This window comes from Stegodyphus dumicola, chromosome 9, assembly GCF_044657685.1.
Source record: "Stegodyphus dumicola isolate Sdum_Otavi_A_Nest chromosome 9, ASM4465768v1".
NCBI classification, from domain to species: Eukaryota; Metazoa; Arthropoda; class Arachnida; order Araneae; family Eresidae; genus Stegodyphus; species Stegodyphus dumicola.
In genome coordinates, this window is record NC_140776.1 from 137,561,311 (window position 1) to 137,573,507 (window position 12,197).

At 32.5% G+C, this 12,197-nt stretch overlaps 1 protein-coding gene across 1 annotated transcript in view; it reads left to right on the forward strand.

The window, feature by feature from the left end:
• LOC118189128 (uncharacterized) overlaps positions 1 to 12,197 on the forward strand; it is a 39,170-nt gene that overhangs the window by 11,655 nt on the left and 15,318 nt on the right. The window contains exon 3 of the mRNA XM_035359671.2: positions 10,106 to 10,204. Within this exon, the coding sequence (XP_035215562.1) occupies positions 10,106 to 10,204 (99 nt within the window). The remainder of the gene's footprint in view (positions 1 to 10,105; positions 10,205 to 12,197) is intronic.

A 12,197-nucleotide genomic window follows, 5' to 3' on the forward strand; every position in this document is an offset into this window, starting at 1 on the left:
GCATGCTGGAAGGAGGGAGAAAATACCTTATATACTTGCCCTTTTAAAAGGCAACAGGGGATTAGGAGACCTAATAGTTAAATCGTGGTGGTGAGGAATCACCATCCATCACCTTTTAGTTCGTGCACCACTATAAAGTCATTAGGTTATTTTTTGAAGCAGAAGACATGAAAAAATGTACAATGCCTTCGTCGGGACATGAATCTGGATCTCTCGAAATACTCGCCAAAGCTGCTAACCGTTACACCACAAAGGCATGCAGAAAGGAGAGAGAAAATATCTTATAAGTTGCCTCAAAATATGAATGCCTTCATGGAGGAATCCACCAGATGAAAGAGCAGTAAAATCACTAAACACTGGTACTTCGACCTGGATTAAAATCCAGACGAACATGAGAGATTTCGTGGCTTTCTTAATGTATAATTTGAATGTGAGAGAGTTTCCCTTAGAAAGTCTTCCACGATAACATCTCTACCCATAGAGAGATAGCCCTCGAGTTGCGCTGAAAAGTGATGTTTCGTGAAAGATTGACAGAACTGGCTCATGTTCACGTTTTTAACGGGAAAACTACGAAAAGGATCATACAGATAGCTCATTCACCGGTATCTAAACAGAGTTGTTTTCACATGAAAAATTGAGAGTTATACAGTCAAAAGTTGTTAATCCGGACTCGTTGGGACTTCGGCGATTCCGGATTATAGATCATCAGTTTAAATCTCGTAAGATGGCATGCAGAAATTCTAAAATTAAAAATATGAAACCGTAATTTATGAAATAAAGAACAATTATGATCTAAAGGGTATCAAAATTTACAAAAAAAAAAAAAAAAAAAAGCTTAATATTTATTTGTTTTTTTTATTAAACATTTCTCTCAATGTAAGTTGTTTAAGTTGCTTCATTTTATGTGATAATACTTTCTCTTTAATTCTATAAAAAGACATAATTTCTTGTTCAGTTACAAAGTTCTGCTGTTCAAGTCCCGTTAATTGCTGTGCCGAGAATACCGACTAACTTGGCAATCGAAATTTTTTCGTTTTCACTAACCTCTCTGTCACATTCTTCATGTCTTTATCCATTTTTTGCAGCAATTCCACTTTTTGTTTGTTGGACATCGAAACATACTTTCGTTTTGTAGATCCTTTGGAAGTTCCAGCATCGGAAATTCTATTTGACATAATCGAAAGTTCAAGTTTACTTTTATAAATTTGCTCTTACAGTCTGCAAAAAATAATAAGCGGGATCAAATTTGAAGATTGAGGAACAATGCAAACATTAACATTAACTGAAATAGATAATTAGATAATTTTAGCTTACACCATCCGTTATACATTAAACGCGCAGGCGAAAACGTATTCTGCAGTTGCGCAGTAGTCAAGGTCTTACGCGCACGCGTAGCGGCACATGTGCAGAAAGTTTTTAGCTTTGAGGTCCGGATTATAGATTATTCCGGATTATGGGTGTCCGAATTAACGACTTTTGACTGTATATTCAATGTTACGTTCGTTGTGATCATCTGAGTGTAGTTTCTTTTTTTTGTTTTAATTTTTGGCGCTTATGAAACAGCTTTTAATAGAGATATGCTCTATTAAATTCTGATTTTGTTTTCTGATGTAAGATTAGTAATTTTTTGTTTTGTTTTTGCTATTATAGGAAGGTGCTTTCATTTAATTAACTGTTGCTGTTTTTTTTTAACTGTTTTTCTGAAATGACGTGTGATAAGCTTCAAAACAGTTTATGCAGAGTGCTACATCACATGCTTTACGTATGACAGTTGATCTTCGCTGTAAACCTTTTGCAGAACAAACAGCACATCTTCGTCTTTTCTTTGTATCAAAAGAGAAATGGGAGCATAGATACTTGCATCGTTTTTTTCGACTTGATGGAGACAGCGTATGAGCTTGAAGATCAGAATAATGAATCAACTCTCTAATGAAATTCATGCGAAAAACTTTGTGATTTTTTTCGATATTGCTTATTTTGCTTAAAATGTACGCGCTTAGCACTGTTAGGTCAGGCAGATGAAAAAATATTTTTTTCATCCACTTTAAAGTTCTTCTGCCAAAAGTATAACTATTGGCCATGTGATCGCTTAAATCAACATAGCCAATATTTTGGTTGTAACATATTATGATCTCAGGCTTTGTCTGCTCATCGGCTATAACCATTGGATTGTGCATATTTGACAGCATGAAAACGTCACGCTTATCTTTCCAGCGTAGAGCTGTCATCCCATTTGTGAAACGCACAGTGGATTCTCCTCTATTCAATTTTCCTTTGCTTACATCTTTTGGGAAATGCTTCCTATTCGGACGAATAGTTCCACATGAATTTATTTTATTTTCATTTAATAAATAAACAAAAAGTTCTGGCGAGGAAAAAAAATTGTCCATAAATAATTTAGGCCTTTGTCTCTAATAATGCCACTCATTTCTTTAACGACATTATAAGACGCTGAGAAGTTGGGATCCTTAGATTTATCTTTCCCAAAGTAAACTTCCATATCGTAGGTGTACCCATCCTTATCAGCTATCTTGTATAATTTTATACCCCACTGCTTGAATTTCTTTGGGATATACTGTCTAAATATTAATTCACCCTTTAAATTTGACAATTTCGTCTATCGCGAGTTCTTCGGCTGGGCTGTAAATCTGTTTATAAGCTGTTTTTAAATGATCAAAAACTTTTAAATCATTAAAAATCTGTCTCTTGACATTACTTTACGAAAAATTGGTGTGTCAGTTAAATCATCCGTGGACCAATAATCTTGAATGCTGTCCTTTTCAACATGTCCCATGAGTAAGACTAATCCAAAAAATTTCTGAAGCTCATCAGATGTAATTGGCGTCTAGTCGGTTTCATGCTTTCTTTTTCCGCTTATATCTGGCCGCAACTCGAAGATTTGAGAAGCATATTGATTAGTTTTTATGGTTAACATTTTAAACAATTCATCTGAAAAGTATAACTTAAAAAAATCGACAGCAATATGAATTCCCGAAAATTCAGTTTTTATGCCAGGTTTACCAGTAAAGATCAATATGTTTGCTTTGTCATGCTCACTTGGCTGTTTCCATTCAAGTAAATTATTAGCGTTGCTTTTGAAGTTATCGGCAACTTTATCTTCATTAAAAGATTGATTAAAACATATTTCTTCTGTATCTGAACAGTTCGAATTTATATCAGCAAAAGTTTCTTCTTCTAAATCTCTTAGCAACTTATTAATTTCGTCTTGACTGAGACCTTTGAAACGAGGTGCCATTATAAGAAGTGAATAAGAGCGTGAGTTACACAGAAATCACGAGAAAAAACTCTAATGATTGAAAGTGAGATAGCATCTGTTTTATTCTCAAGCACATTGGCGCAAGACTAAACCTACAGTCTTCACCAAAACCTAGCCAAAGAGATAAGAAGTGGGAAACATTACATAGCCAGAGGCTGCTCTGGAGAGAAAACTGGACCACCCAGAGAATGTAAAGATAGGCAATTACTCTAAAAGGGGGAACGGAAAGCTTGGTACAGCAGTTGTACCATAGCCGGCTTAAGAGCAAGTAAATTTTGTGGTACTACAGTTGTACCACTGGCTTAAGAAAGTTAAGGCCAGTTTACACCAGTCTGAGCGAGCCCCTCGTTACAACTACTTTGACAATGTAAATGCTCACTTAATCCTAACAGAAACGTAGGGGTGATGTGTCAGCGAGTCTGTTTCTACTTTAAACCAGTTGAAAATCTATTCGGGCAGTAACTCCAAGCAGTGTTCGTGGAGACATCGTGCCCAATGCTGAGATGGAGCAATAATTTAACTATGGCATTTTTTAATGCATATGCAGATGCATTAAAATGTGAAGTATTATGGGATACTTCACTGCCTGAATATTATGACCATTGTTTCCTAATGATACCTAAATGTAATGTGGATATAACTACTGAACAAAATGAATTTAGGTGTTTGATATTGTAGAAAAACATAAAAGAAAATTAAATTAGGGTATTGGATTAAAAATATTTATTTTAAACATATTTATTTCTGAATTTTCTTTTATCAAAAAACAATAAAATTATATGTTATTCAACTTCCCAATAAAATACAGTTTTCAATTAAAAAAGTATAAGCATAGGTGCGAATATTTATTTTGTTGATATAAATTCCAAAACACCAGTTTGTACTCGTGGCCAATTGCATCTAAAAAAATATAATCTAAAATTTTGAAATTTTGTTTTATAGACTTTCCTTTTTATTTAAACCACAAATTAAGATTTTATTTATAAACGATCAATCGAAAGTGTTAAAATAAAAATCATCGACAGAAAGCGTATGAGGCTATTATTAAGATGTTAAAATTTGAGGGTGTTGGAGAGTTCAAGCAAAAGATTAATAATTTTTGCTCTCCTCATACACAGAAAATGGCCTCAAACACTTCTGAAATAAATATGCTAATTGTGTATTTTGGCACTCGAAATAAATATTGCAGAGAACTGTAGTCACCCATCCCTAGAAATCGAAGCGCTATCTGCATTTTTAATTTTGCTGGCAGAGCATCTCAAAAGATTTTTTTTTTTTTTTTTTTTTTTAATAAGTGGAGTGACCATTTCCAATAAAGTTTCAAATTATCCTTCACTCATTCTGATAAAGTTTTCGTAACTTAGGCTATCTCGCTCCGAATTTGAAAGTTAATTTAATGCTCCTATTCCATCTCTGCGAGCTACACAGTCACATTTTGATTTCCTTTTCTTCTTCTGCTCTCCCCCCCCCGAACAGAAATTAATTCATTGGAAACTGCTTCACAAACTTCAAGCAAAGCAACTTGCACATTTGTATCCATTTTGCAAGCAAACGGAGGCGAGTCATCAGTCCACTCTGATTGGTGTAAACAATCTGTTGAGTACAGGTCCGTTCACTCAGTTCAAGATGCTCAGATGAGGGGCTCGGCGAAAGTCACTCAGTGAAGTGTAACCTGGTCTTTAGTATGTGCTGCAGTTGACTTGAACAATTACATGCAATAAAATAATAATTATAAGGTTAAGGATTCTTTAAAATATTGTTAGGAAACAACATGTGAGAATTAAGGCCTGTTTCCACTGCTGCGTATGTGTTGCGGTGCGTATGCATTTCTCCAATCAGCGAGCGAATTCACTTTGATTTACATCTGCAATCCGGTCAATGTGCGGTGACGAATAACGGATGGATGAAGTTCAACTTCTATCCATATGTCTGCATAAGCGTTGGGGTCACGTGGTAAAAAATGAGCAATCAGGTGTTGTCACCAAAAGCTAATGGCGGCAGAAGTAGCGATGAACTCTGGATCAGGAAAAGAATGTTTTGCTAAAAAATATGTATTTCTGAATTTAAATTATAGTGAGAAATCTTCGAGAAAAAGACAGCAATCAACTGAATTTAGTTGAAAAAGAAAAGAAAAATAAGATAATTGAAACTACAGCACGAGTTCCCAGAGAGCAGTGATTACATTCAAGAAAATCAGGGGCAAAAAGTAGGATTCCAAGTCCATGAAACAGCAAAATTTGTCCTGATTTCTAGCTGGCTAATTATTTTCTAGCTGTGCATACACATTTACTTTCAATGAAAATAAACGTCTGACTGTATCAAACTGCTGTAGCAAATCAGATAAGGCATTAAACAATTTTTTTATTTCTCTGTTGATACCTTTTTTGCTAACATATATTTGTAAGCACATCTTTCACTCGGAATATATATTTAGCAGTACGTCTGACTTCAGTCAGAACGCCAGTTTAAAATTATATTTTTCTAAGAAATGGCCTAGAATATAAAGAACAAACTCTGGTAAATTTTTTAGAGGATAGCACACTGAAATAAGACGAGGAAATTTAGTTTTGTTAAAGTACATAAGCCAAAATTGCTAATCACATTTGTGTGATGATAGCTTAGTGGTAAAGCTGACGGCAGTTGAGTTTTTCCTTTGAGATCGTGAGTTCGAATCCCATACTCTTTTACCGCCCTGTTTGCTACTTTCTCTTAGCTCCGTGTTCCAATTTAATCTATATTTGTGTTTTATAATTTATTATTGTGTGCATTAAATATAATAATTTAATCATTTATGCTCTTATTTATTTAAATTTTCCTCGCAAGAATTTGTTGTAAAAGTTGTAATATAATACGAATTTAAAGCATACTCCCTATATATAATATATATATATATATATATATTCGTTTCACTTTTATGTGAATGTACATACCATGTGCTGAGACTTTGGGATGCTTCCAGCTCTGAACTTTCACTGCCAATTAAGAGGAGACAGCATTAATGCCCCTAAGCATTTTTAATAAAACATTTAAAAAATATATTATTATAATTGCTGTAAAATTCAGTCCTATCCAGCTGAAGCGCAGGAATTAATTAAGTAAATATTTCCATTTTTACGTTATGCGTGTATATATATATATATATATATATATATATATATATATAAGCTTTTTTTTATAACTTCTTCTATAAAAAGAAATGGGAATTTAAAATTTATCAATTAAAAGTAATATTTTATGGATTATGAATAAAATATAACTGTACATAGTGCATTTTTAAAACAAACGAGATTTCTAATAAATTAGCCAGCTATGATACTGAAGAAATAGATGCTAAAATTTTATGTATTAGCTGTTTTCTCTCCAAATTTAAGTATATTTTAAAAATATACAATCTCGTATGGCAGTCAGCAAGTGGTATACAAGCATAGCAAATTTTGTGAACCTTTCTTTACAGTTTCTGTGTATTTTTAAAATACCAACTATTCTAAATGCATTTAAAACTTTTTTATTTGTTTTGCAGTAACAGTACATTTTAGTTTCAATTATATATTATTTCTTTAATATTTAAGGATTCTAGAAACGTAAATTTTTTTTTTTAATTACTCCAGCTTCTGTGCAATTAGTGATGTTCATAATATACATTATAACTGTACTTATCTAAAAATTACTAGCCTACTTTACTTTCACAGTTCATAAGCAGAAATAAAAAATTTCCAATAGCATGGAATTTAGTTATCTTAAGAGTCCGAATCTCGCAAGTTAAATACAGAGACATGTGGTGGCAATAAATGCAATCGTCCACCGAACTTTCGTACACGTAAATCCAACGTAATAGTGTAAATGGTCTTCTGTCTGCGTATGCATTTCTCCCAATGATGCTATGCGTTCGCAACGCACTAATGGAAATGGGGTTCTAGTCTTACTATTTTGTATTGTGTTGTCTGTTTTTCCATTCGCTCTTCACTAGCTTAGCGAAATTATATCTGAAACCTTGGCACAAATCTAAAATCACCGAATACATTTGGGGACCGCTATAACAAAGAAGCATGAAATACTTGAATACAACCCTTGACAATGCCAGCAGCATGTCAGGAATGCATTCGGATAACCCCAATTTTTTTTTTTTTTTTTTTTTGGATTGAAAGACAAATTTTTATTTTTTGGAATAAAAAAAAATTGACAATTTATGAACCCAAATCATCAAAATAACTTGACAGTTAAAAGGTTAATAAGTACTGATCAATAATAAACAAGCTGAAATGCTTTCATTCTTCTCTTATATGTGCTTTTTGTTGTAGATTGTGGCAAGTAACATGTGTGCACAAATAGCAAATTTCCTTTTCTCATGGGAAAAACCCTGTTCTTCTGGCTAGCTCTAAGCTAGACCAAGTGAACTAATCGAAGGAAATTTTTGGACTGCACACCCTGCAGTGTGTCTGTTTCTGGTTTTACAAGAGGAAAAAAAAAAACTTTTTTTTTCCCTTCAATACTGTTCTATAGTATGTTTGCTCTTTCTTATGCATTATTTTGCATATTTCTATCATACCTTCTAATACACCTTTTCATTCATTTTTATTAGAGCCACTCAAAGAGGTTTCATCTGATTTCGCATAGTGTTCTAGAGAACTAAGAGACAAATAATGAACAATGCCTGATAAATATAGGTGTTTCTTTCAAAATAGCTTCAGGTTCATATGGAGTGCCTTATGTAAGAAAGGATGCAATCAGTGTCCTTTTTTATAAAGTAGGCAACTGATTAAGATTACTAAATACTGGTTCATCTTGGCTTCAGTTCATCATGGTTGCATTGGGATTATGAAAGTTTCTCCCAAATCTTATGTGATATAAAACTGTTTGGAATTTAGAATGTAATGAGAAGTTCTTGTAAAAAAAAAAAAAAAAAAAAAAAAAAAATGCCATCATTTGATAGAATTATTTATTCATTATCCGCTGAGCAAATAAGAACTCAGTGCATAATGATGAATGATTTAATGAGTTTTGATAGTTTATCAGTATTGAATTCCTAGCCCCTTGTAGGGTTGTACTTGATCTATTGAACTCTTAACCCCATCAGACTTGTAGAAAATTATCACTCTGTCTAAGCAACTATTTTTTTTACTAAACAAAACTGAGAATGTAAATGCATGTTATTGTGCCAACAGAATCAACTGCAATTTGTGGTGATGCAACTAAAATAATAGTCGGTTCATAGGCTAGTTGTCTACAGATAGCACATTTAAACTTAAATCTAAGCTGATTCTGAATTTCAAACCGGCATATCAAATTGATTTTTAGCAGGGATAATGCAAAGTCAAGAATTGCAAACTGATTAGAGCTGCTGGAAACTAACTTAATATGCCCATGAAAGGTAGAAGCACACTCTGTGTTTGTATTCAGAAATCTCAGTTACATTCTGGTGAAGAAACAGAAAGGAGTAGTTATAGCAAAGGATGAAATTATAAAATAACTGGTTATTTAAATAATAGTAACCCTGTGACCTGAACTACCTAGCTGCCTATTGCTTTTGAGGTTTTTCCTCTTTTGAGCATGAATGTGAGTAGATAAATATAGTTACAATAAAGGTAACCCTTCTAAAGCCAATACCTATTAAGTGATTTTCCTTAACTTCATTTCATTGACTATAGTTTCAATCTTCTGTCAAATGCTTGGTCATTATGCTTGGGCTATACATTGTGCTTGATCTTGATTTTGGAACATTTCTTATTTTCTTCTGATTTTCTAAAATTTCTCAATTGAGCAAATAGATATGGCAAATAAACCATCATGCTCCACATTCCTCACTAAACTGTAACCCTTATGTAAAGTCTATGCCATCTCTCTAAAAAAAAATTAACAAGTCCTCAAATGGCAGAGTCATAAAATCTGATAGTGTGACCCTGATTCAAAATGTGCTGGCTACATGTGTTTTCACAATGTGAACATGAGCTAGTTTTCCTCAAAATTCTTCCATGAAGCCCCCCCCCCTTTTGTAGAGAGATATATCTTGAGTGCTTTGTTATAATGAAAATAATCCATAATTTAATCCTAAAACATGAATGAATAATATCTATAATATATATATTATAATATCTTAATCAAAAAGAATATACTCATTTTACTTTTGATTTTAATGTTTTTAATACTAAAGAATATATAAATTATATTTTTACTTTTGATTTTGAGTTTGATTATAAAAGAAAGTTTTAATCTAAAATAATATATTCATTTATAAATTTTTCTATCAATGTCTTCTTTATATATATATTTATATAAATTATGATAATTTTATTATTTTTACAATACAATGAGAGTGTTGGAGAATATTTTTTCTAAAATAAGGATCTTATCTAATTCAGTTCTTAATGTATACAGACAGGATCAAGAATTTCTTACTCATTTTTATTTATGATAAAGTTTTTTGGCTTAAGTTGACCAGTATCTTTCTAATAATTGAGTATTGTTCTTAACTTGTCAATTAACTCTCACAAAATTAACTAATTTGATCCTTATTTGAAAAAAGAAGAAACACACTCACTTAATTTGGTTATTGTTAATTGATAGTAGATTGGTTTGTTCCCCTTAACAAGTCAATTAATCTGCAGTCAATAACAATAGCTACATTTTCAGTACTTTGGATTTTGAATTTAATATTTGGAATACTAATTCATAGCTTTAATTAAATTTCTTTTCCTTGGATATAAATAAATACCTTATATAATAATAAATATATAAATACCTTTTCTAATAATAATTATATATATAAACTGTGGTTCATTATCTGTATTGTTATCAACGTTTTTATAAATTAATGATATAAATTTCTTTTAGAAATTCTGATCCTGATAAAAGTGACACACCTTTACTTCATGACAGTTCACATAGTCCTGAAAGTGAAAATGTTAGTTCTGATTGGTTCAAAAATACTGGGTAAGGAAAGCATAATATTTTAGTTATTATCTTTTAAATGTCCACTTTTTCTTCAAATAAACTGCATAGCTTGTTTCATTTAACTTGCTATACAATAAAATTGCATTAGTATTCTGTTTTATCTCTCATACAAGCAAGGTATAGCCTTTCTTGTTAAATTATCAGCAGTTCCATAATAATTATAGTAAGGTTTCTATCAAGTACTTACAAGTCATTGGATTTTTTTTTTTTTAACACAATTTTTGCTTCTTTAAAAGTCTTTGATTTCAATCAAAATCAGCAAATGTTTACTCATGAGACATTTCTGTCTGTTTTTCTGCGACTGCTATTTTAAGTGTGAATTAATATTTTGGAGAAGTATTTTTTGGCGATGCATTCATAGTGTTTAATGGGTTAATGTCTTAATTCTTTTCTGCTTCTATATGTTTGATGGGTTAATGTCTAAATTTTTTCCTACTTTGTAATATAAACAGTGAATACTTGAGTTTACACATGAAGCCCAGCCCTGATTGAAACATAAACATTTTGAAATAATTCCTTTGTTTTGAAACAAAATATTACTTCATAAAATATTAAATCAAAAATAATTTTTTTCCTTTTTGTGGTACCAGTTCTTTTCTTACATAGTGCTAAATTTGGCAACTTATTAACATTTTGACAATTTCAGAATCGGTTCGCATACAAAATTCCTTATTTAAAGGTTTGCTCTCTCTTTTTTTTTTTTTTTTTTTTTTTTTTTTTTTTGTTGTTGTTGTTGTTGCAAACAATAATATTGATAGATATCATAAAAACGATGATAATATATTATATTAAAATTCTCTTTAAGAATTAACATTAAAAGACAAGCTTTTATCGCGATTTAAGGAACGTTTCCCACCACTGCACATATCGTCTGTGCAAACAGTTCACATTGCCATGTTTAACCATATTTTGTCAAACGATTTTTGGCATTTGAAAGAAAGAGACTTGCTTTAACAAATTGTGTGTGAAATTTGTAAAAAATATCGTAATCATTAAGTACAAGGTATCTGAAACGGAACTATCATGCTACCACATTAGAATCATGATTTACTTCCAGTTCTGTTGCAAAATATCAGGCTACAAAATGTCACCAAATCATGTGTACTACTTTAGGTACTAATGTTGTATCATATGACACTGTGAAGGCTTTTAGTATCAAAAGTTCAAAAACAAGGATTATGACATTCAGGAAGCAGAATGCTCTGGCCGGCCTACTGATGTTGATGATTTCCACCTCTGAGAATTTGTAAAAGAAAATCAAAATGCAACAATTGGAGAGCTTGCGAAGAAATCAGACATTAGTGTCAAGTCCCTTAGTCGTGCTGTACATTACACATACATAACGTATGAGTTCAGTCTCTGGGTGCCACATGAGCTGACTCAAGCAGATAAGGACAGATGCATCTGGGCCTGCACTAATCTGCTCTATCAATGCAAGGACAAAATACTGGACCGGATCATCACTTGTGATGAAAAGAAGATTGACAACACAGGCTAAAAATTGGGTTAGTCTATGCCTAGTGGGCCCCATCAGCAGCCTCGCAAAGTGTAATGTCACAAATAAAAAGATCTTGCTTTGTATCTGGTGGAATTGTTGTGATATTATCCACAAAGAGTATCTGGAAAAATGTAAAACCCTTGAGAGTAATGTGTACAGCGAGAGGCTAGTTGATGTCCTGTTGATGCTCATAAAAACATCGAACTAAGTTCTGGAGTAAAAAGGTAATGTTTCGTCAAGATAATGCAAGACCGCATATGTCTGCATTCACCGCCTGTACTCTGTATGGACTCGAATGGGAACTTTTCCCACATCCACAATATAGCCCCAACATTGCTCCTTCGAACTTTTACCTTTTTCACACCTGCAGCTACATCTTACTGGTGCTATTTTCCATTCTGCACAGGACATCTGAAATCAGGTTGATTTGTTTTTTGGACTCACGGCCACCAAGTTTCTGTGCTGAAGGCTTTG